A 23,878-nucleotide genomic window follows, 5' to 3' on the forward strand; every position below is an offset into this window, starting at 1 on the left:
TGCAAATAGTCTTGTAGCATTTAATTACAGGCCCAGCCAGAGTATCGGCTTCATGAAATCGATACCTGATCCAGCAACTTTTTCAGTACTGGTGACAATATTCGATACAGTATTGGTATCGGTGCATCCCTATGAATAAACAGAAGTGTACAGATTGTGAACTGTCTTCACTTGAATGATAAATGACACAAACAGCTCTGGGGATGATAACACTTAATATCTGTGGTTGTAAGTCCTTGTATGTGCAGTAGATGTGTTTCTCACAGAACATTGCACACAGGCCACACAGACAGACAGTGGTGCATTCACGTACATCGCGGTGCCTTTAAAAGCGTGGCTGTGCCTTTAATATCATCGCGGTGTCTTTAGGAGCAGTGCTCTGCTGTTAGGAGCATTGTGGTGCGTTCAGGAGCAGTCAGTAAACAGGACTCCTCTTCAGGATGTACGGCCGTCTGGACTTGGAGTTGTGCGTCTGTCTCTTTAAGATGTACGGAGACTTTCTCTTCAGAGGAACATCAGGACTCTCCTCCACAAACTCCACCGAGTCCGACTGTAACTGACACAACAGAGAGAGAGAGAAGGAGGCAGGGAGAGGGAGAGAAGAGAAATGTTGACTTTTGGTTGACTCTGACGGGCTTCTTTAAGATAATTTAGAATGACAAAATAAATATTTTATAATTTTACCTCATGCATGGACTAATTACTTTTATTATAGATGTGTTTTTTTGTTTTTATTACATTTTTGCTAAGACAACAGTCACAACAAACTCTTACCAGTCTTACCAGCTCATCAAAACAACGATATTTACTGCTTTTTATAAAGAAATACAATTAAAATTATGCAGAATTAAGTTAAGCATTTTGGCCTAGGTGTTCACAATATTTTCTGTTTCTCATGTGGCCCCATGGAAAAAAGAATTGCCCACCCCTACTTTAGACTGACATTCGCGTGCATCATTAGTTCTGTTTGTTTTCATGGACAAAAGTTAGAAGTTATTTCACTCTAATTTAACTTTATGAACATATTTTGTCATCACATCATGAGAACAGACTGGTTTTAGTCGTAGCATCTGGCAACCCAAAGTGCCAAAGTGCGGAGGTGATTCTTCTCTCTTGTATAAAACTAGAACTGTTATTAAAATGATTCCATTGTCCATTTAGGGGCTGATGTTTTTCTGTCTTGTGTTATGTTTTCTCAGCCTCACATTTTCATTAACATTTTTATTTCATGTTTGTGTTAGTTGTTGTAGCACTGCTTTTTGTAACTACAGCTCCAAATAATATTTACTCAAGTAGAAGTACAAAGTAGTGGTCCAAGAAACTACTCAAGTAAGAGTAACTTAAAGAGCCACTGCCTGTACATAACATCTTATATATAATTTCAAGTAGGAGTAAAAGTGTGCTGATAGAAAAGTACTCTGATTTTGGATACTTTTGACACCACTAGTATATATGTTTGTGTGTATATTTCCAGTCCATGTCTCACCCGCTGCTCTCTGTTCTGGAGCATTCGGCACAGCAGTCGGAGCCCATACAGCTCCTCACTCAGGGGGGCGGGGCCTGGCTCGCTCAGCTCCGCCTCCTCCTGCTCCACTTCCTGGTCCGCTCGCTCCTGGCTCCAGCCCTCGTCGTCCACACTGGTCACGAGACGGCACAGCGTGGATAGGGACACTCTCCAGAAGGGGGCGCTCTGCTTACTCTGTCTCATCTGCACACAGGACGTCATAATGGTCACATGGTAAATGGTCATATTTTTATACAGCGCTTTCCCACCTTCAAGGCGTTTAAAGCACTTGACATCAAAGAACCACTCGTCCACCCTTTGTCCTGCCCAAGGACACAACAACAGCATTCATCTGTGGGAGCTGGAATAGCACCACAAACCTGTGGGTCAGTGGATCTGACCGCTCAACCAATGACGTTTATGGAGTAACAGGAATGTTTGTCCACTGATCCGAAGGTTGGTGGTTTGAATCCCGTTCTTGACATAAACATCATTGGTTGAGCTTTCAGATCCGCTCAACCAATGATGGCTGGCTGGTGCGATTCTAGCTCCCACAGATGAATGCTGTCATTGTTTCCTTGGGCAAGACACTTAACCCACCTTGCCCCCAGTGTCTGTGTACACTGGTGTATGAATGTGTGCATTTTGAGCGCTTGTTTGTTGTGAAAGTTGGCAGATTCTAACCTTCAACTTTCACAACACAATCAGTGTGCATCCCACTAATGAAACTACTGCACAACACATACAGCTAACTAAACCATAAGGAGGGTTTGAATAGGACCTGAGAGATCGCTAGATTACTCAGACATGCATGAATAACATCTAAAACCTCTTCATGATGATGATGCATCAGTTTTATAGAGCGCTTTTCTGGGCACTCAAAGATGCTTTACAGATCATTATTCATTCACTCCACACTCAGAGGTGGTGAACTACTATTGTAGCCACAGCTGCCCTGCCTCAAACCACAACCATCTCTCACGCACACAACACTTTTATACCAGGCAATGTGGGTGAAGAGTCTCGCCTAAGGACACAATAGCAGTTTTTTGCAACTGGATCCCCCCTGTGGATCCTGATTTTCCCAGTGGTCTCCCGCTCAAGTACTAACCAGGCCCAGCCTTGCTGAGTTTCTGAGATGTGAGGGGATCAGGCTTTGACAGGCATGTTTTCAATGAGGGAACAATGTTCTATATGGTAGAAAGCTAGTTTTACATCAGACGAAAATAAAAGTTGAAAATCACATGAAGTAGCTCTGAGTTCCAAAAGAAATCCCTCTATCACTGACATATTTATGTAATTACTCGGTCTATCCACATGAAACAAAAACTGGCACAAAGTTCAACATTTTTGCCAGTAATTGCAGAAATACAAACCATAAACCAGGTCCACGAATCTGCAATTGGACAGTTAAACAGCAAACTCCACCTGAGGATTCTAACCTGTCTCCTGCTCTGTTTAAACTACAGAGATTCTACAATGTGCTGATGTCATGTGAACTCAACACTAATTTCCCTGTTCTAATACGTCCTCTGTGTCTCTGTGTCTCATCATCTGTTCAGTCCAAGTGTTAATTAACTCCAACCCCAAGAGTCTGTTTATAATGAACTATAATACCTCAATGACTCATCGTCTGCATCCTCTGCTCCTCTGACCTTCTCCTTTGCTTCTTCTAACCCTCTCTTTGGTATCCTCTGCTCTTCTGACCCTCTACTCTTCATCTTCTGCTCCTCTGATCCTCTCCTCGGCATCCTCTGCTTCCTCTCACCCTCTACTCTGCTCTTCTGGCCCTCTCCTCTTCATCCTCTGCTGCTATGACGCATTCCTTGGCATCCTCTGCTTCTTTTCACCCTCTCATCTGTTCCTCTGACCCTCTCCACTGTTCCTCCAACTCTCCTCTGCTCCATCTGACCCACTTCTGTCTCATCTGATCCTCTCGTCTTCTCCTTCTCCATCTGACCCTCTGCTCCTAGACCTTCTCTGCTCCTCTGACCCTCTCCTCTTCTCCTTTGCTCCTCTGACCCTCTCCTCTTCATCCTCTGCTTCTTCTGACCTTCTCCTCTACTCCTCTGACCCTTTCCTCTGCATCATCTTCTTGAATTTAGAGTCCAAAGTAAAATAGATCAAATAGTTCACAGGAAAACCTCATTTTGCGTGACACAGGAGAGCACTTTGCTGTTATGGCCTGTGACTTTCAGGTGAACCTTTGCACAGCTGGAATTATCACCATTCCTCTGATATCAGAGTTTGACATGGCCTTACTTTGGTATTTGTTTGTTTTTTTTAGGTCAAAAGTGATGGACCTCTATTGGAGGAATGTTCAGCAGCACAAATCATCGCCTGTTGCAGTTCCAGTCAGTTCTTTCTTGGGTTGAATAGTGGCACCATTTTCATTTTCAGATTCCACCAGAGTATTTTGACCTGTCGTCCAGCTCGGTGTTAATGCTATCGACAGCGGTATGTGTGTGTGGTATAATCTGATCTGAGGGCCACAGCGCCAGGGGCCCATAGAGACACTGAAACATATGAAACGGCTCCCGGCTTCAGACTCTCATTTTGTTTAAACCCTTTGGTCCAGAGATGCTCCATTCTCATGATATTAAACTTCATTTGGACCACAGGCTTACAGGGAGAGGACATGGGTAGTACGCGGGAAGTACACCAGTAGTAGTAATCCTTCAGGTACTGTGATATATGTCATCTTGAATGGGTGACAGGAAATATTACCAGTTTTCTAAACCAGACCAAGAAACACCAATCTCTGTGTCGCTTAAGGAAGACATATTATGCATTAGAGTTGGGTGGTAATACGATATTACAGCATCCCGAGGTATCAAAAAGTAGCAACAGTATCAGTTTTATCATCGTCATTAAAAAAAAAAATCTGCAGCGCATAACATAATATAATTTATTGATACTAGGGGTGTAACGATGTCCAAATCTCTCAGTACAATATCATCATGGTATGAACCTCACAGTACCATATTTACTGCGATATTTTGTGGAGGTTAACAAAATTGTTAATATGCTAGTTTTTCCTATTAAAATGCCTTGACAAACTTAATCCAAAGAACTAAGACTTCAAAGTGCTGAGAACTGTTATTTCTTCATGTAGTCTACACTGAAATGGAGCAAAGGATCATGGTCTATGTAGCTCCCTCTATTTTCTGTTATTATAAGCCTGTAAATTCTGTTGATAAGAGATTAACCAGGTCTAAACTAAAACCAGGTCTAAACTAAAACCAGGTCTAAACTAAAACCAGGTCTAAACAAAACTTAACTAGTACTCTACCAGGTGTAAATCAAGAATACACCAGAAAGAAGCCAGGAACTAAACCAGGTCTAAACCGGAACTAAACCAGGTCTAAACAAGGACTAAACCAGGTCTAAACAATGATTAAACCAGGTCTAAACAAGGACTAAACCAGGTCTAAACAATGATTAAACCAGGTCTAAACAATGATAACCAGGTTAAACTAAACACCAACTAAAAGTCTAAACAATGATTAAACCAGGTCTAAACAATGATTAAACCAGGTCTAAACAATGATTAAACCAGGTCTAAACAATGATTAAACCAGGTCTAAACAATGATTAAACCAGGTCTAAACAATGATTAAACCAGGTCTAAACAAGGACTAAACCAGGTCTAAACAATGATTAAACCAGGTCTAAACAATGATTAAACCAGGTCTAAACAATGATTAAACCAGGTCTAAACAAGGATTAAAGGTAAACAGGTCTAAACAAGGACTAAACCAGGTCTAAAAGGACTAAACCAGGTCTAAACAAGGACTAAACCAGGTCTAAACAATGATTAAACCAGGTCTAAACAAGGATTAAACCAGGTCTAAACAAGGATTAAACCAGGTCTAAACAATGATTAAACCAGGTCTAAACAATGATTAAACCAGGTCTAAACAAGGATTAAACCAGGTCTAAACAGGAAACCAGGTCTAAACAATGATTAAACCAGGTCTAAACAAGGATTAAACCAGGTCTAAACAAGGACTAAACCAGGTCTAAACAAGGACTAAACCAGGTCTAAACAAGGATTAAACCAGGTCTAAACAATGATTAAACCAGGTCTAAACAATGATTAAACCAGGTCTAAACAATGATTAAACCAGGTCTAAACAAGGATTAAACCAGGTCTAAACAAGGATTAAACCAGGTCTAAACAATGATTAAACCAGGTCTAAACAAGGATTAAACCAGGTCTAAACAAGGACTAAACCAGGTCTAAACAAGGACTAAACCAGGTCTAAACCAGGTCTAAACAATGATTAAACCAGGTCTAAACAAGGACTAAACCAGGTCTAAACAAGGACTAAACCAGGTCTAAACAATGATTAAACCAGGACTAAAACAAGAAACAAGACTAAAGCAGGACTCAACCAGCACTCAACCAGGATTAAACTAGGACTAAATCAGGTCTGAACCAGGACTACACCAGAACGAAGCCAGGTCTAAACCAGGTCTAAATCAAGTCTAAATCAGGATTAACTAAACCTGATCTAAATAAGGGTTAAAAAAGGACTAAACCAGGACAGAAGCAGGACTCACCCAGCACTTAACCAGGATTAAACTAAGACTAAATCAGGTCTAAACCAGGTCTAAACCAGGTCTAAACCAAGACTACACCAGAACGAAGCCAGGTCTAAACCAGATCTAAATCAGGATTAAACCAAGACTAAAAAAAGGACTAAAGCAGGACTCAACCAGGTCTAAACTAGGTCTAAACCAGGTCTAAAGGCGGCTACGGTGATAATTCCAGAGGAGGAGACCACTTGAGACCCACTCCAGCTCCTCTGCTGTGAAAACGTTTAACACGAACCACACAAACCACAAAAACGATTCTTGAAACATGTTAAGAGCCGAATGATTACAGAGATTAGAGACCCGACGCAAGAATCTATTATGCGTGAAAAGGTTTTTATGGAAATCAACTTATATACATGTACTGTAAAGGGCACATTTAAAAGGTTTGTTTTGTTGGATTAGCACAGGAGACGGCCGAAGTCTTCCTCAGATCTCTTCTCGTGTTATTACCGGTAAATCTATATGGACTGTACCACTGATGCCCTCCCAGGAGACCGTGTATTATTAAGCCAGTATTGACTCTTTCAACCCAGATGCCCTCCCCACCTGACAGGTAAATGACACTGGTAAAGGTTAGCTTATTTAACATATTGATTAACGAGAGACTGCATATTTGGTTTAATATAGTTTAATTTAAATCCGCCCCTTGTGAGAGACCACCAGTGTTTTTAATATAGCGCGGGTTTGATTGACCAATCCTTGTGCTTACTCTGTGCTTTATTACAAATGTTAGCACACATTTACATTGACTGTTCCCCTGTTTAATTAAAGGCTCATATGTGATAAGTGATTTTTATTTTATTTTTTTTTTTGAAATTGTATAAGCGGCTCTAAAGGTCAAGTCCTCTGTGTTCTGTCTACATCTACTTATGAAGCGCTTTATTAATATGTTAATCAAGAAGCGCACTGTTAGCATGCTAGTTGTCATCGCGGACACTAAAAATCAGGTACAGCACCGTTAAGAGTGTACTTTTCTCATCAAAAACATACCTGGAGTAATTTAAGTAAAATTTGAGTAATTCTGTTGTAAGAGATTATAAGTAATTTGTCCTGCACGTACATCTCTCAGTTTAACACTGACTCACAGAAGCTATAGTAACACGATCATCTTCCACTGGCATAATATTATCTAAATTGGGGCATTTTGCTGGCTAACTGGTGCTTACTGACCTTCATAGTCTCTCCGCACTTGCTTTATAAACCTCCTCTTTTGGAAGTACAGTCAAGGAGTTTGAACACTCCAACGATCACTCAAAGTTCACTTCTGAAATCATACTATGTTGACTTTTCAATAGTGTCTTAGTACTTGAGACCCGTCTTGGTTTCGAGACTGGCCTCAGGACCTTTTTTTTACGGTCTTGGTCTTGTCTCGGACACGACCACGTATGAACTTGGCCTCGGTCTTGCCTCAGACTTGAGGACTGACACTCGTCGAGTGTGATCATGTTTCATTACAGCCACTGCTGTCAGCAATAAACATCTTATTGCAACATGTGGCTGAAGTTTGCCAAATAAAAGTGCACAAATGCATCTGTATTTTACAATTCTATTCTTTCAATTACAAAGATGATCTCGATTTGGTCTCGATGGGCTGTGGTCTCGGTCTTGTTTCGGTCTTGACCTTTAAAAGTCTTCGGTGTTGTTTGTCTTGGTGCGGTCTTGACTACAACACTATGGTTCAAGTCCCTCCAGGCCTGTATTATTGACGGTAAATAAACTTCTCCTGCTTAAGACTCCAGTTAGTCTCCAGGCTTTTACTTCCACCCTTTCTTGGATAAACTGAAAACTTCTACTTTAACTAGAACAACAAAACTTTAAATAATGTACAAAATTTGGTATTTTCATATCAAAGAGACAAAAATAGAACGAGCAAATTTCCATATTGTCAATATTAAGCTTTTGGAACTTGTAGACTTTTACTCAAGTAAGAGTATTGTTACACTGTACAATATGTTACTCAAGTAAGAGTACTGTTACACTGTACAATATGTTACTCAAGTAAGAGTATTGTTACACTGTACAATATGTTACTCAAGTAAGAGTACTGTTACACTGTACAATATTTACTCAAGTAGTTAACTGTATATTTACCAGTAATGTTACACTGTACATATGTTTGTACACTGTTACAAGTAAGAGTACTGTTACTGTACAATATGTTACTCAAGTAAGAGTACTGTTACACTGTATGTACAATATGTTACTCAAGTAAGAGTACTGTTACACTGTACAATATGTTACTCAATAAAGTACTGTTACACTGTAGTATGTTACTCAAAGTACTGTTACTGTACAATATGTACAGTAAGAGTATTGTTACACTGTACATATGTTACTCTGTTACTCAAGTAAGAGTACTGTTACACTGTACAATATGTTACTCAAGTAAGAGTACTGTTACACTGTACAATATGTTACTCAAGTAAGAGTATTGTTACACTGTACAATATGTTACTCAAGAGTAAAATTGTAAGGTTTAAAAACCACTGTAAAAAGTAGTACAATTTTATTAAGAAGCTATGTGAGTAAAATGACTGTGTACTGTACAATCCGTATAATTTCCCAGTAGTAGTTAAAACCATCTCAGTTCTGAGTATATGGGGAGTTGATTACTGTGGGTGTAACTGGCTCACGCCCTGAACAATAAACAAATCTACTGGAGAAAAAACGTGCAGTATTATTCAATTATGGCATTTTTATGACTTTGGATTCTGGTTTAATTAAAAGGGACAGATTTTCAATTTACTTCTACCATGTTAAAATGACCCGTGCCCATTATTCAGAGTTGTATCTTGATTCCCTCACATATATTGCTGATTAAGAAAATAAAATGGAGGAGGAGGAACGTATGTCACAGTGGGCGGAAAACCAGTGGTAGATCGAAGTGGACTGGAGAGACGTCTTAAATTCAAATGAATAAAGACGGAAATGTGCTTGAATCACTCTAAATACAACTTCAGACGGTCAGCGAGAAGAAAAACTATAATAACATGGTTAAAAGGTCTGAAAAGTCTATTTTGCTTAATAGGTGAGTTTTAATACAGCTTGGACCTGCATCAACTTAGACCTGGTTTAGTCCAGGTTTAGTCCTGGTCCAGTCATGGTTTAGTTCTGGTTCAGTGAGGGTTTAGTCCTGGCTCAGTCCTAGTTCAGTTCTGGTTCAGTCCTGGTTTTTTTCCTGGTTTAGTGTCCTGGTTCAGTCTTGATTCAGTCCTGGTTTAATCCGGTTTCTGACCTGGTTTATTTGTGGTTCAGTCCCAGTTCAGTCCTGGTTTAGTCCTGATTCAGTCCTGGGTCAGTCCTTGTTCAGTCCTATTTTAGTCCTGTTGTAGTCCTGGTTTAATCTTGGTTTAGTCCTGGTTTAGTCCTGGTTCAGTCCTGGTTCAGTCCTGTTTTAGTCCTGTTTTAGTCCTGGTTTAATCTTGGTTTAGTCCTGGTTTAATCTTGGTTTAGTCTTGGTTTAATCCTGGTTTAGTCCTGGTTCACTCCTGGTTTAGTCCTGGTTCACTCCTGGTTTAGTCCTGGTTCAGTCCTGGTTCAGTCCTGTTTTAGTCCTGTTTTAGTCCTGGTTTAATCTTGGTTTAGTCCTGGTTTAATCTTGGTTTAGTCCTGGTTTAGTCCTGGTTTAATCTCGGTTTAGTCCTGGTTCACTTCTGGTTTAGTCCTGGTTTAATCCTGGTTTAGTCCTGGTTCACTCCTGGTTTAGTCCTGGTTTAATCCTGGTTTAGTCCTGGTTTAGTCCTGGTTTAATCCTGGTTTAGTCCTGGTTCACTCCTGGTTTTGTCCTGGTTCAGTCCTGGTTTAGTCCTGGTTCACTCCTGGTTTAATCTTGGTTTAATCCTGGTTTTAGTCCTGGTTCAGTCCTTGTTCATATTCCAGTAAACTCTCTGTAGTTCTTTATGTCCAGTGAAGGATCTGGCAGCGTTTGAGCTCCATCATCACTCATATTATTTTAATACCTCCACCACCACCATGACCACGACAGCCTCTCCAGCCTGCAGCTCCTCAGGCTCTATCGCCATGGAGACCAAAACATACTGGAACATTATTAGGGGCAGTTCAGTCTAATACCAGCACATTACAACACAGCCCTGAGCCAAAATAGAGACAAAGACGAGAATCATATGAGGCTAAAAGAGAAGAGGAGAGAGGCTAACCACTCTGCCACAGTCACACAGGGAGATCATGCACACTCAGACACATCAGGAGTCTAACCCACAACCTTCATACTCCTTACTCTTTTCATGACCATCTAATTAAATGCCCGATATTGCACTATTTATGATCTATGCTATACATGGAAAGAAGCGGGTGACCCCTCTAGACCAAGTTACAGGTCAGATCTGTGGATAAGAAAGCCAACTTGCCTCTTCTCTATAGCTGAGATTCTTTATTTTATTACTTATCTTTCTATTTTATTTTGGCTTGTACATTTACATTTATATAATTATGTCTTATTTCACATCTGTCTCTTGCTTTTGTGCTATTTATTTAGAATTTATTACTACTATTCATATTTTTTACTCTTTGTAATTATATTATATTGGGATGAGTGAGCTACTGTGTCCAAATAATTTCCTTGTGGATCAATAAATTTGGTCTAAGTCCAAGTCCTAAGGTTATGTTCAGACTGCAGGGCTTAATGCTCAGTTCGGAATTTTTTGTGAAATCAGATTTTTTTTACGAGGTCGTTCACATTTCCAATTAAATGTGACTTGTATGTGATCTCCAGTGTGAACTTTAAATGCCCCAAAAGTGTCCCGCATGCGCATTGCAGGACACGACAACGTCACAGAAGTAGTCTAAATGCTGGGCTCAAATACAGTCCAGTTCTTCATAAAATGGACAGGTTACACGTCCACGGCCGCTTCGTTTGTTTGAGTCTTTAGCCTCCTTGTATTTGGCTCGCAGGCTCTTTATTTTTCGTTGACAATACGAAGTTGGAGCCAGGTCCGCCTGTAACCGTGCTCGGACATTTCTTTGGCAGTCATTTCAAAAACACCTGGTTCCGATAAGGCCCCTCCAATCTGGCCTGAATACAATGATCCCCTAGCCTGATTCATCAGCGGGTTTCACTTTGTAAAAACCGTCTGCCCTTGCAACGCTAGAATTCATTCGCTTGACAGTAGGTGGGTACTTTTTATCATTTAACCAATCGCTGCTGTTTGGTTGTGAAGTATGTAATGCGCTGCTAACAGGGTTAACTGCTATATTAAGCTTTTCCCAAATCCCATAGGAAGAAGGGCAATAACATCTTTCCCCTTGATGAAATTCACCAAACATTCTCTTTACTCTGGTTTTTAATCCTCGATCTCGGGATTTGTTGACAACACTAAATATATTTCTCTTCACTGATTGGCTGGTGTCCGAACTTGCACATTCGGGGTTTTTGCGAACCGTCTAGTGTATTCTGATTCCTGACCTAGTTGCTGGAGAGAAATTAAATTGAGTGGAGGCACTAGGTGGCGCCAGCCTGGCTAGCGACCCCCAAATATGAAAAAACTCACTAACCTCGCTTTTCCTCCATTGATTAGACTCTGAGCCTGACGTGTAGGTGGGATGAATGTGGCCTGGCCGTTCAGACTGAAGTCGCATGTCAAAAGATCAGAAATGTATCAGTTTTAGGAGCACATATCCAAGTAGTTTGGGTTGCATTTGAAAAAATCTGATCGGTGTCATTAAAAGATCAGATACAGGTCGCAGGGGCCAAAAAATCAGATTTGGGTCACTTCAGGCTGCAGTCTGAAAGTAGCCTAGGAGACAAGCAGATGCCAATATCCCCGCAACAAAAGTTAGATGGCGTCGCTTTAATGCAGCATCCACGGTCAGAGGCGGCGCTACCATTAGGCAACAGTAGACCCTGAACCTGGAGGGGCCCTCAAGCAACTGCCCACAGTGTCACTAACGGCTGAGCAATTAGATTTTCTCTCAATATGGCATTAAATGAGAAACAAGAAAACACCATCAAAATAGTATCTGACTGTCAAATCTATTTTTACTGTCAAAACGTTCCCCCCTTTCACGTTAGAATGGACTAGTCCGCTTGACCCTGATTTGAACAGGATCATAGCCTAATCATATATAATGGATGTAAACTAAAATGTAATTGTACAAGCAAAAAAATAAAACTACTCTCAGCTCTGGTTATCTAGTAGGCGACCAAACTAACTAAGACAAGTTTCCACTCCACCCTAATTCAAATACAGATGTGTGTGTCTCAAGAACAATGGGAAACAAAAATAGTGTATTATAGTGAGGGCCCCAAACTCAAGTTCACCTAGGGCCCCCAAATTGTTAACTCCGCCACTGTCCATGGTGATTTAAAGGTCCTGTATTACACAAAATGGACTCTTGTGAGCTTTAATCCATGTTAGAATGTTGTTACCTCCTCAAAAACAGACCTGGAGTTGTGTTTTGTTTCCTTTAAGATTCTGTCTACATCTCCAAAGCTCAAAACGCTCCTCCACCTTGTGATGTCATGAAGTGGTAGTTTTCAAGTTCACAGCTCCTTTTACGTTTCATTCAGTAAAGATTTGTCAATTCCGGGACTGAAATCATCCAAATGATTCAAGTGAACGTGCGTAGAGTTTAAAAACACAGTGGAGCACTTCCTGTAGTGACATCACAAGGTGGAATAGAGGTGTTTTCAGTTTGACCACGCAGCTCCAGGTCTGTTTTTGATGAGGAAACTATTCTAAAAAACTAAAAAACACTTAGAAAGGTTTAATACCGTACCCATGGTGATTCAAACAAAAGAAGTGAAATTTGAAGAGAGATGATTCAAATATAAAAAGAGTTGTTGCAGATTTGAACCTCCCCCTCAGGTTTCTGGAGTTCAGAGACGAGTCAAAAGCTCTTCTGAAGACACGATAAATACGGGGCATCTGGTTTGAAAGGGATGAATAAAACATGGCTGCCCTCCTACACTTCTCCTTCATTTCATCTTTTTTCTTCTCCTCGTTTTGTCCTCATTTCTCTCCTCGACCACCGGCTTACCTCCTTATTCTCCTAATCCTCCTTTCTTCTCCTGTCTTTCACCTTCTCATCCTTCTCCACCTCCTTGCTCTTCTCTCCTCCTCCTTTCTCTTCTCTTCGCTTCTCTCCTCTTGTCTTTCACCTTCTCCCCTCTTCCTTGTCCTCCTCCTCTCTTCCCCTCCTCCTACTTTCTCTCCTCTTCTCCTGTCTTTCACTTTCTCTCCTCATCCTCCTCTCTTCTCCTTGTCCTTTTTTCTCTCCTCTCTTCTCCCTCTCCCTCTCTCTCTGCAGTCCTTCTCTTTTTCCATCCTTTCTCTTCTTCCTCCTTGTCATTCTCCTCCGCTTTTCCATCCTGTCTTCTCCTGTCTTTCATCTTCTCTCCTCTTCCTTGTCCTCCTCCTCTCTTCTCTTCCTCCTTAACTTCTCCCTATCCTATTCCTCCTCCTCCCTCTATCACCCTTGTTCCTCTCTCCTCTTCTTTTTCCATCCTTCTCCTCATCTTTCTCTCCTCTCTTCTCCTTTCACCTTCTCTCCTCTTCCTTTCTCTCCTCTTCTCCTGTCTTTCATCTACTCTCCTCATCCTTTTCCTCTCTCCTCTCCCTCTCTTGTTTCTCTGTCCTCTTCTTTCTCCATCCTTGTCCTTATCTTTCTCCTCTTCCTCCTCCTCCTTCTCCTCCTCCTCTCTCTTCTCCTTCACTTCTCTCCTCTCTTCACCTGTCTTTCCCATTCTCTCCTCTTTCTTGTCCTCCTCCTTTCTCTTCTCTTCTCCTCCTTTCTCTCCTCTCTTTCATCTTCTCTCCTCTTCCCCTCCACCTTCACTTCCCTCTCCTCTTCTCTCCTCTTCTCTCCTCTCTATCCTCCCCCTCTTCCTCAGAGCAGGTCAGATCCTCGCTTCAGTGCGTCCAGAACTTCTTTCGTTTCAATCTGTCCATCAAACTCAGGCTTTGGAGGAAATTGTGTTCATCGTTTGTTTCGTTTTTGAAGCTCTGAGTCCCCCCCCCCCCCCCATCCATCCTTGCTCTCTGCACTAAGTCGCTCTCCCTTCAGAGCGCTATCACAACACGAACCGTTCCACAGCACGAGTGAAAGGGAGAGGAGGAGAGAGGAGAGGAGGAGTGAAGATGGGAGAGGGAGGAAAAGAAGGGAGACAGTGAGATAAAGAGAAGAAGAGGGAGAGGGGGAATTGTGGACTTTACCTTTGCAGAGAAGAGGGAGAGAGGAAGTAGAGCGGGAGAGAAAGAGGAGAAGAGAGAGACGAGGGAGAGAGAGATAGGGAAAGAGAGAGGAGAAGTAGGAGGATGGAGGAAGAGGAGGGAGATAGTGAGATTAAGAGGAGAGGAGGGAGAGAGAGACAAGAGGTGAAGGAGGTGGGGAAAGAGGGAGAGAGGGGTGAGAAAGTGAAAGAAAAAGAGAAGGAAGCGTGTAGTTAACCTTTGCAGAGAAGATGGAGGGAGAGAGAGGAAGGAGAGGAGAGGAGTGAGAGAGGGAGAGAGAAGTAAAAGAGAGAAAAACAAGAGGAGGACGAGGAGGAGCAGACGGAGCTGTGTAGTTTACCTTTGGAGAGAGGAGGAGGAGGAGGAGAAGAAAGAGAGAGAGGAGGGAGAAAGAGAGAGAGAGAGTAAGAGAGATAAAAACAAGAGGAAGGAGAGGGAGCGAGAGGAAGGCGAGGAGGAGCAGACGGAGCTGTTTAGTTTATCTTTGGAGAGAAGAGGAGGAGGAGAGAGAGAGAGAGAGAGAGAGAGAGAGAAACAGAGGAGGGAGTAAGAGAGAGAGAGAGAGCGAGGAGACATAAAAACAAGAGGAAGGAGAGGGAGAGCAGACGGAGCTGTGTAATTTACCTTTGGAGAGAGGAGGAGGAGAAAGAGAAGAAAGAGAGAGAGGAGGGAGAAAGAGAGAGAGTAAGAGAGATAAAAACAAGAGGAGGGAGAGGGAGCGAGAGGAGGATGAGGAGGAGCAGAGGGAGCTGTGTAGTTTACCTTTGGAGAAAGGAGGAGGAGAGAGAGAGAGGAGGGAGAAAGAGAGAGATAAAAACAAGAGGAGGGAGAGGGAGCGAACAGAAGACAAGGAGGAGCAGACGGAGCTCTTTAGTTTATCTTTGGAGAGGAGAGAAGGAGGAGAGAGAGAGAGAGAGAGGAGGTAGAAAGAAAGAGAGAGGAGGGAGAAAGAGAGAGAGAGAGAGAGAGGAGACATAAAAACAAGGTGAGGGAGTGAGAAGAAAACGAGAAGGAGCAGAAGGAGCTGTTTAGTTTATCTTTGGAGAGAGGAGAGGAGGAGGAGGAGGGAGGGTGAGAGAGAGAGGAGGGAGAAAAAGGATAGAGAGGAGAGAAGGAGGAAGAGAGAGAGAGAGAGAGAGAGAGGAGTGAGAGAGAAGAGAGAGAGAGAGTAAGAGAGATAAAAACAAGAGGAAGGAAAAGGAGCCAGAGGAAGACGAGGAGGAGCAGAAGGAGCTGTGTAGTTTATATTTGGAGAGACGAGAGGATGAGGAGGAGGAGGAGAGGAGGGAGAGAAAGAGAGAAAGAGAGGAGGATGAAAACAAAACAGATAGAAAGACAGGATGGAGAAAGAGGAGTGTGTTTTACCTTTGCAGAGAAGAGGCTGCTGAGGATCTCCTGTGTGAGCGCCCTCTGGTCTGAGTCCAGCTCTGAAAACACAACAACCAATCCATCAAAACTCTCTTTTCTGATCTGTTATCACCTTATTTCCTCATCACAAACATTCCTAGAGTTTAAAAGTTCTTCTGTGAAACTGAAAACACTGGGTTCCACCTTGTGATGTCATGCGGTATTACAGGAAGTGCTCCAGTGCGTTTTGAAACTCCACAAACCTTCACTAGAATCATACAATTTGCAACCTCAGAATTAACTGTGTTTACTGCAGCGCCCTCCGACCTTTTTCGACCTTAAAACGAAAATGCCAGAGAGCTTCTAATTTTAGCGGTCGCCAGAAATGTTAAATGTAAAAATAAGAGCCGAGGGACAGTTAGACGTCAATAAAGCAATGGACGCTCAATGGACAAATATGTTTAACCAAATTACTTTTTTTTTTTTATATATTGAGGAGTTGTTGGTTTAACTCTTGACCTCGAACTTCAAATGAACAGTCTGAAATGAACTGTGTGTTTAGTGAGTGTACAGTGAGCGTTGTGTGTATAGTGAGTGTGATGGTGTTGTGTACTTTTGTGTGATTGTTGTTGTACTTTTCTCTGTCCTGCCGATGATTTCACATCAACGTGCCGACCGACTGAAGATGGAAATGACTAACGCTGGCTATAATCTTTACAAATTTACTTTTTAAATTCATCCATTAATACAAATAAATAAAAATGAAATAACAAAAAACACTATCCAGTTATAAATTTAGAAAGGAAATAGGCTTTTAATCAAATTTGAGTTATTCAGCGCAGCATGTATACTTCAGAAATCCGTTGGAGTAGAGAGTAAAAAGTAGCTGTTAACGTGAAAACTACCACTTCATGACATCACAAGGTGGAACAGAACATTTTGAGCTTTGGAGAAGGATTATTCAAACATGTGTGAATGAAACAAAACACAACTCCAGGTTTGTTTTTGAGGAGGTAACATGGCTTAAATCTCACGAGAGTCAATTTTGTGATCAGAACAACGAATCAGTTCAAGAAAAAAAATAATAGACGCATTAATCGGTGACCACAATGATCGTTTGTAACAGCCCGAAGATCAGAGTCAGAATTATAATGAATAATCAGGAGCCGCTCGGGAGCCGTAAGAGCAGCAAGAACGTCGTCACCGAGAGCCGATTCTTTTAAAAGAGCCTGTCATGTTTAGAAGTGTTTAGAAGTATTTGAAGAGTGGTGAATAATGCATGTGAACGCACAAGGGTCATAGACGAGTCCATACATTTAAACAACCAATCAGAAGAGACCACTCGAGGGGAGCAGGGCGCGAGTGGAGAGCCAGGAAATACGGACGAAATGTATGAATGTGATGATTAAAATGACATGGTTACCTCAATATATTCAAAATCAACATCAGGTAATTAAAATGAATCAGATTTTTTAACAGTTCTCAGATAAATGCGTTAAATGAAACGAGTCCTAATATTTGAAGTCGAGGTGATCTTTAAATATTTGGTAAATTGTTTTATTCAAATCTGGGAATACACGCTGAAATTCAAGACTTTTTACCTTTAAAATACTGTTAGTGTTTGTATTATTGCAGTTAAGCACAAACATGCAGAATTTTCCAAACAAAATACGAAAATATTCTTATTTGAAATTGCTCAAGATTTCAAGATTTTGAATTAATGTCATTTTTTTTTTTTTTTTTTTTTAATGATTTTAATATTTACCAATACATACGCAAAAATAGACTAACCCCCGCGCCTCTGTCTGCACATTTTTAAGCACAAATTTGCTCCTCTTTCAATTTTTAATATGATCTATAATGACATTTTGTGACCAATTACAGTAAAATTCCAGTTTCTTCGAATGTCAGCACAAACAGAAAATGGGAAAAGTTAAAAAGGTGGAAATTTTGAGTAGTGTGGACTTCATTTGATTTATTAACAGGGACTTAAAATGGTCTAATTTCTTGAGGGGCATTTCTGACTGTGATTATTTAGGTTGAAAATACATTGAAAGTTACGTTATCATTATTTTAAGTGCAATTTTCAAATTTTTTCATCCCATTGCACAAGAAAACAAGTCAATTAATCACAATAGTTCAATTTATTTAATTAAATCTGTAATCTCAGAGCCAAAATTAATCTTTCTTTTTCTTTTTATTTACTTATTTATTTATTTATATATATATATATTTTTTTTTGGTGAAAATAATTTGGCACTGAATTTAAAAAAAATAAAATAAAATAAAATAAAATAACATATGCTAAGATATTATTTTTCATTACATTATTGCCCTTACTCTTAAAGGTGCACTATGTAACTTTTCTGATGGTGTGTCTGTCACCTGCTTGTCGCCATGGAGATGCTATTGCTTTACCAGAAATAATGTAATTAATATAGTATTTATTCATACATGTGTTCATTGGAAAAAAAACAAAAAACAAAAAAAAAACTCGATAAACATTCATTCTTACTGTTAGCAGGCTCGCCTCTCCACAGATATGACCTGGTACTTTCAATTGATACATCTAATGCCATATTGTGTAGAGTTCTCCATAACAACAGTGCACTAGAAAAGTTACACAGTGTACCTTTAAGTGAGAAGTTTCAGTGCAATTTTTAACAATACGATTTTTACCTAAAATTATTGATAATTTTCCATGTTTTTTCATCTTTTTTCAAACCTGTAATTTCGTCTCACCTGAACAGATCCCTCCACAAGTGACGCACAAGAGCAGCACACACGCCAACTGCACCTGCATCTTCAAATTCACTCCAAAAATTCACAAAAAGACTTTAAATTAAAGCGATCTCGAATCTAAAATTCCACTTGTCGATCTTTGCCGTCGGCTCGGGTCCAGACAGTGAAATGTTGTGTTTTGTTCAGATTTTGTTAGTCCAAAATCACAGCTCCTCTCCGGTCTGAGGCTGCAGCGTTTGTGAGGAGAGAGGAGCAGCCTTCCTTCTTTTTAAAGGCGGGGTTTGAGGTCATAGCTCCGCCCCCTTTACACCTCCAGTCCTCAAAATGGCGTCACGGAATCCACGTTCCATCTGCGTCACCGAGTCTGAAGTGATTTTAAAAACGTGTCTCTCCTTAAAAGGAAGCGCAGGATATGACTTACGCGTTTTGAGATGAGTTGAGTGACGATACTGGAGGGGTTAAAGGTGCAGTGTGTAACTTTTCTGGTGGAGGGCCCGTCACCTGCTTGTTTCTATTGGTATACTATTGCTTTGTCTGGAATGTTCCGCAGTGTGACATTAAACAGCTCTACCTCACATTTATTCAATTACAGGTGGTTTTATAGCTCCAAAATACCTAGAAAAACATCATATAGATTGTGACCGGGGTCGCCTCTCCACAGATCTGACCTGTAACTTGGTCTGTTTTGGTCTCCATGAAGACAGAAAGGTTTAATACCGTACTGTGAAACATTCCAATTCTAATTCTGACTTGGTTTGGTAGGATAGTACACGGCAAAAACTGGAGGGTTAAAACTTCACGGTGAAATATTTCAGTTCCTAACACAAAGAAGATGCAAAAGAGGCGTCGCGTTTTCATTTTTTATTCCATGTTTAGACGAGTGTTTTCGGGAGGAAATCTGTGTGCATACAGTGACGCAAAAGTGTGTGGAATTCAACTGAGTATGCATGCCAGGTGACGCTAGGTGGTGATGTATGTGACATAAACGTGTACGCAACGTGATCCGATCTGACCAGAGTTTTGCGTCTTGGGCAGTGTAGACGGAAACACTACAGAGGAGCATATTTAACTTTTCCACTCTGGAGGGTGGTTTCAGATTTTAGTGTTTTTAAGCCCCAAAAACGGCGTCACCGTCTAAACGAAAGACACTTCTGATACAATATTTTGTTGTTTTGACCCACAAGCGTTCTCGTGTAAATAGGCCCTTAAATGCTTTTGTGTTTTGTGTGTGTTTTTCTTTTTCTTTTTTTTGATATAGTTGAAGTTAATTTAACTTCCCCTAGTTTTCATTCAACTTCCCTTAGTGTTAATTTAGCGGCTCCCTCCCACCACTTCAAACTCCCGCAAAAGAAGATCAGTTTGAATCAGTTTTGTACATCATTTCATCTTAAATTTACTGAAATAAATTGTAAAAATAAAACACCTCTGTGCGTTGTTTAGCTAAATCAGGATAACTCTACAAAGTGTTATCTGTTTACTCTCAAAACTTTAATATAACTCTTGGTTTCGGATTAAACAGGAACTTTGGTCCAGTGTTACTTAATTAACATTTCCAAGAATGTTAAATCAACTCTAGAACCGACTGGACTCAAATAAACCCTGAGAAAATGTTCAAATTGATTCTGTGAGAGTCAATTTTAATACTTTACTTTTTGCTGTGTACCGGTCAATATTTATCATAGTTTTACAACAGATAAAGGTATAACTTTCCAAGGGGGTGTCTGCCATTTGCTTGTCTCCACGGTGATATTATTGCTTTACCTGGGATGTTCCACAGTATGGCATTAAATGAACATAGCTTGTACGTATTCAATTATTCTATTACAGGTGTTTTTTGTTTCTCAAACTACTGCAAAGACAAGCATTATTTCTTTGAGCAGCTCCACTTCTCCACAGATCTGACCTGTAACTAGGCCTGGTGACGTAACCTGCTCCGTGGAGATAGTTAAATCAAATGTCATGCTGTAGAACATTAAAAAAAAACAAAAAAAAACATGGAGTCAAGCAGAAAAGTTACAGAGTGCACCTTTAAGTGGCAGTTTGTGGGGAAAGAAGCTGAGAAGAAAAGTACAAAAATACAGAAATCCTTCTATATCATCAATGAATTTCAACTAAAAAAAATGCAGACACAATTTACGCACAAGAAGGCTTTTTTCTGACACTGTAAACCTTATTTTAAATAAAAAATATTGTGCTTATGTCTGCTGTAGAGTTGTAATCTATGAAACCTGTGGATTATTACATTATAATTTGGACACTGGAAATCTCCCCAGTCAGCTACAAGTATTTAATAAAAGAAACCAGCTCACTGTGGTGCCCAATGGGATTCATCAGCCGGTTTCACTTCGTAGAAACTGTCTGACCTCGCAGTGTTAGAATTAGTTCTCTCGACGGTAGGCATTTACTTTTTCTCATTTAACCAATCGCTGCTATTTGGTCGTGACGTATGTAATGCACCACTAATGGGGCTAACTGGTATATTAAGTTTTTCCCAAATCCCGTAGGAAGAAGGACAATAACATCTTTTCCCTTAATGAAATTCACCAAACATTCTCTTGGTTCCGGTTTTAAATCCTCGATCCCAGGAATCGTTGCCAACACAGAATGTTTGGCTCTTCGCTGATTGGCTGGTGTCCGAACTTGCACTTCTAGGGTTTTTACAAACTCTTTTGTGTATTCCAATTCCTGACCAAGTCGCTGGAGAGAAATGAAATTGAGCGGAGGACTAGGTGGTGCCAGCCTCCCTACAGTTGGATTTCATGTCCCCACAAACGTCATCACAAGAAAAAGGTGGCACCTCCAATGGATAAATGCGGATCACAACAGCCAGCAGTGATTTTTATTTAATTTTTTTTTAAATTTGTATCTAAATGACTACAAACGCTGCTGAATCCTACGTGATAAAAAAGATAAAATTGACAAACGAAGTAAGTACGGAGCAGTGGGCGTGTCCCGGTGGAGGTGAGACGATCGGCAAAACGGCGTCTTGATAATAAGTGATTAAAGATTGCTCAAACATGCATGAATCACTCCAAATACAACTTCAGGTGAGTAAATGGTGAGGGGAAACAACTACAGCATGGTTAAAATCTCTGAAAAGCTGATTTGCAAAATAAAGGTAACTTATTTTAATGAGTCTAATCATAACTATTGTGTAATTAAACAAAGACTGGCCTTTGTTTTGGAATTACCTCTCCATCACTTCTGCTGTTCATGTCCAACACAAAATAAAAGTATACAGTTTATCAAAAATGTAGATATATTTAGTAAAATCTTTAATAAAATGATGTTTTAGTGAAATTTGTCATGATTCTATTGTTAAGCTATAGGGTTGTGTTGGTGCTCTTATAAATTAAAAAACACAAAAAATACCAACACTGAAATTGATAATAACTACACATTTATAGAGTAATTAAAAGACTGTTATTTTATTCATTTAAAATATCATATGTAAACCTTCTGGTGAGGGGTCTGATCTCTGCTCAAAGATTTATTTTCCTTGTTTGAGATGTTCCACAGTGCGGCATTAAACTTCTTATCTTGCATTTACTTTACTTTAGCGAAAGGCTGAATAAAATATAAAATAAATAAATGCAATAAGTTAATAGTAACAGCTGTTTTTATTGCAAACAAATACTTTTAAAAACACGCTTTCTTACTGTGAGCGGGGTCGCCTCTCCACAGATCTGACCTGTAACTTGACCTAGTGGTACCACGTACATAAGAACAAAACTGGACAATGCTTAGGATCTTTAGCGGTTTTATGCAGAGGTGGGAACAAGTCGTTATTTTGCAAGTTTGAAGTAACTCTCGAGTCTTTGACCTCAAGTTCAAGTCAAGTCTCAAGTCAAATACAGGCAAGTCCAAGTCGAGTCTCGAGTCACTGACCCTTAAATCCAAGTCAAGTCCGAGTTGTCTGCTTTGAGCTTCAAGTCATTTAAAGTCTTTAAACCAAAGCTTAGATTTTTTAAATTTGTACTTAAAAAGTCATGGTATATTTATATATGAGTATTTATATAAGAGCTGTAGGATGCAAATTTTTTGTAAATGTCTTGACAAGATCTTAGTGTGAATTATTATGGTCAGAATAGAAAGAATTCAGATTTAAAAGAGGTTAATAACAGTTATTTTGTCATGTTTCTAAAATAGAAGGATCTGTTTTATCTGTTTTCTGTATATTTCTGTAGTACATTTGAGTGTCACATTACTTCAGTTACATCCACAGCACCAAACAGAAGAGGGACATGTTCCAGTTCGTTCCTGTAAAATTTAGCACATTTATCACCCGTAAAGAGAAAAGTATTATCTAAAAACAGATATTTTTTTAGGAGAAGCATTGAGTCTTCTCAAGCCACAGGCCTAAAGTCTGAGTCAGTCCAAAGTCGTTGAGCGTCCAGTCCAAGTCGAGTCCCAAGTCTAAGTCCATTTTCTCAAGTCATGTCTTAAGTCCTAAAAATAGTGACTCAAGTCTGACTTGAGTCCAAGTCATGACTTGCAAGTCCCACCTCTGGTTTTATGAATGAAAAATTAGAATGAAATCAAATGTATTGTTAAATCTGATCATGATTTCTCTGGGTTTGATTCTGATCTGTCACAGAAAAATGTATCTTATTTTTACAATAAAATAAATAACAAATCAGTTTTTGCAGTGTCTTTGCCATATTAGATGGATATGCTCATTATCCTTTGTAATAATTATTAAATCTAACTCTATAATACCTCTTAAAATTGTATAATCTAGTTGACCTTTAATATTAAAATCTGGCCACATATTTGCGTCACGAAGGAAAATGTCCATTAAGATACGACTTCTCTTGATTCTGACTGGCTGACGTCATTGTGTAAAATGAAACACGTCTACTGGGTAAAGATAATAATGTTAATAAAGTTTGAAGAGCAATACACTGGACTCTTTAACCTTTAACCTTTCACTGCTCTGTTATTAAAGCAAATACTCTGTCTACTGAGCCTTTGACTGCAGGTCCTTTATGATTACGCTCAGTCAAGTTTTTGAGCTTTAATCCTGTTCTAGTGTGAGTGTCCTCCTCAGAAAAATCCCTGGAACAGTGTTTTGTTTCAGTCACACGTTTCTGTAGTCCTGAGCATTTCATCTGTCTCCTTGTGATGTCATCAGGTGGTGATCAAGAAGTGCTCCCCTGGGTTTTTAAAGACACTTTCATCAGACTCTTTTCTTAGTCTGAATATTAAATGCGTAATAGAAAGCATTTCGACAACATTCTTACTGTCAGTGGGCTCGCCTCTCCACAGATTTGACCTGTAACTTTAGGATCATACTGAAGAATATGTATCAGGTGGTGATTGAGAAGTGCTCCCCTGGGTTTTTAAAAACACTTTCACTAGACTCTTTTCTTAGTCTGAACATTAAATGCGTAATAGAAAGAATCTCGACAACATTCTTACTGTCAGTGGGCTCGCCTCTCCACAGATTTGACCTGTAACTTTAGGATCATACTGAGGAATATGTAAAGCAGTA

The 23,878-nt window shown here is 40.0% G+C and overlaps 1 protein-coding gene across 1 annotated transcript in view; it reads right to left on the reverse strand.

Annotated features, from left to right (window-relative positions):
- Window positions 1-205: 205 nt before the first annotated feature.
- nts (neurotensin) overlaps window positions 206-23,878 on the reverse strand; it is a 24,175-nt gene continuing 502 nt past the window's right edge. Inside the window, exons 2-4 of the mRNA XM_055155390.1 lie at window positions 15,661-15,722; window positions 1,487-1,827; window positions 206-556 (exon numbers count right to left, since the gene is read on the reverse strand). Coding sequence (XP_055011365.1) covers window positions 416-556; window positions 1,487-1,827; window positions 15,661-15,722 — 544 coding nt within the window. The 3' untranslated portion in view covers window positions 206-415. The remainder of the gene's footprint in view (window positions 557-1,486; window positions 1,828-15,660; window positions 15,723-23,878) is intronic.

This window comes from Boleophthalmus pectinirostris, unplaced genomic scaffold (assembly GCF_026225935.1).
Source record: "Boleophthalmus pectinirostris isolate CB_2022bp ecotype Guang Dong unplaced genomic scaffold, ASM2622593v1 HiC_scaffold_2, whole genome shotgun sequence".
NCBI lineage: Eukaryota > Metazoa > Chordata > Actinopteri > Gobiiformes > Gobiidae > Boleophthalmus > Boleophthalmus pectinirostris.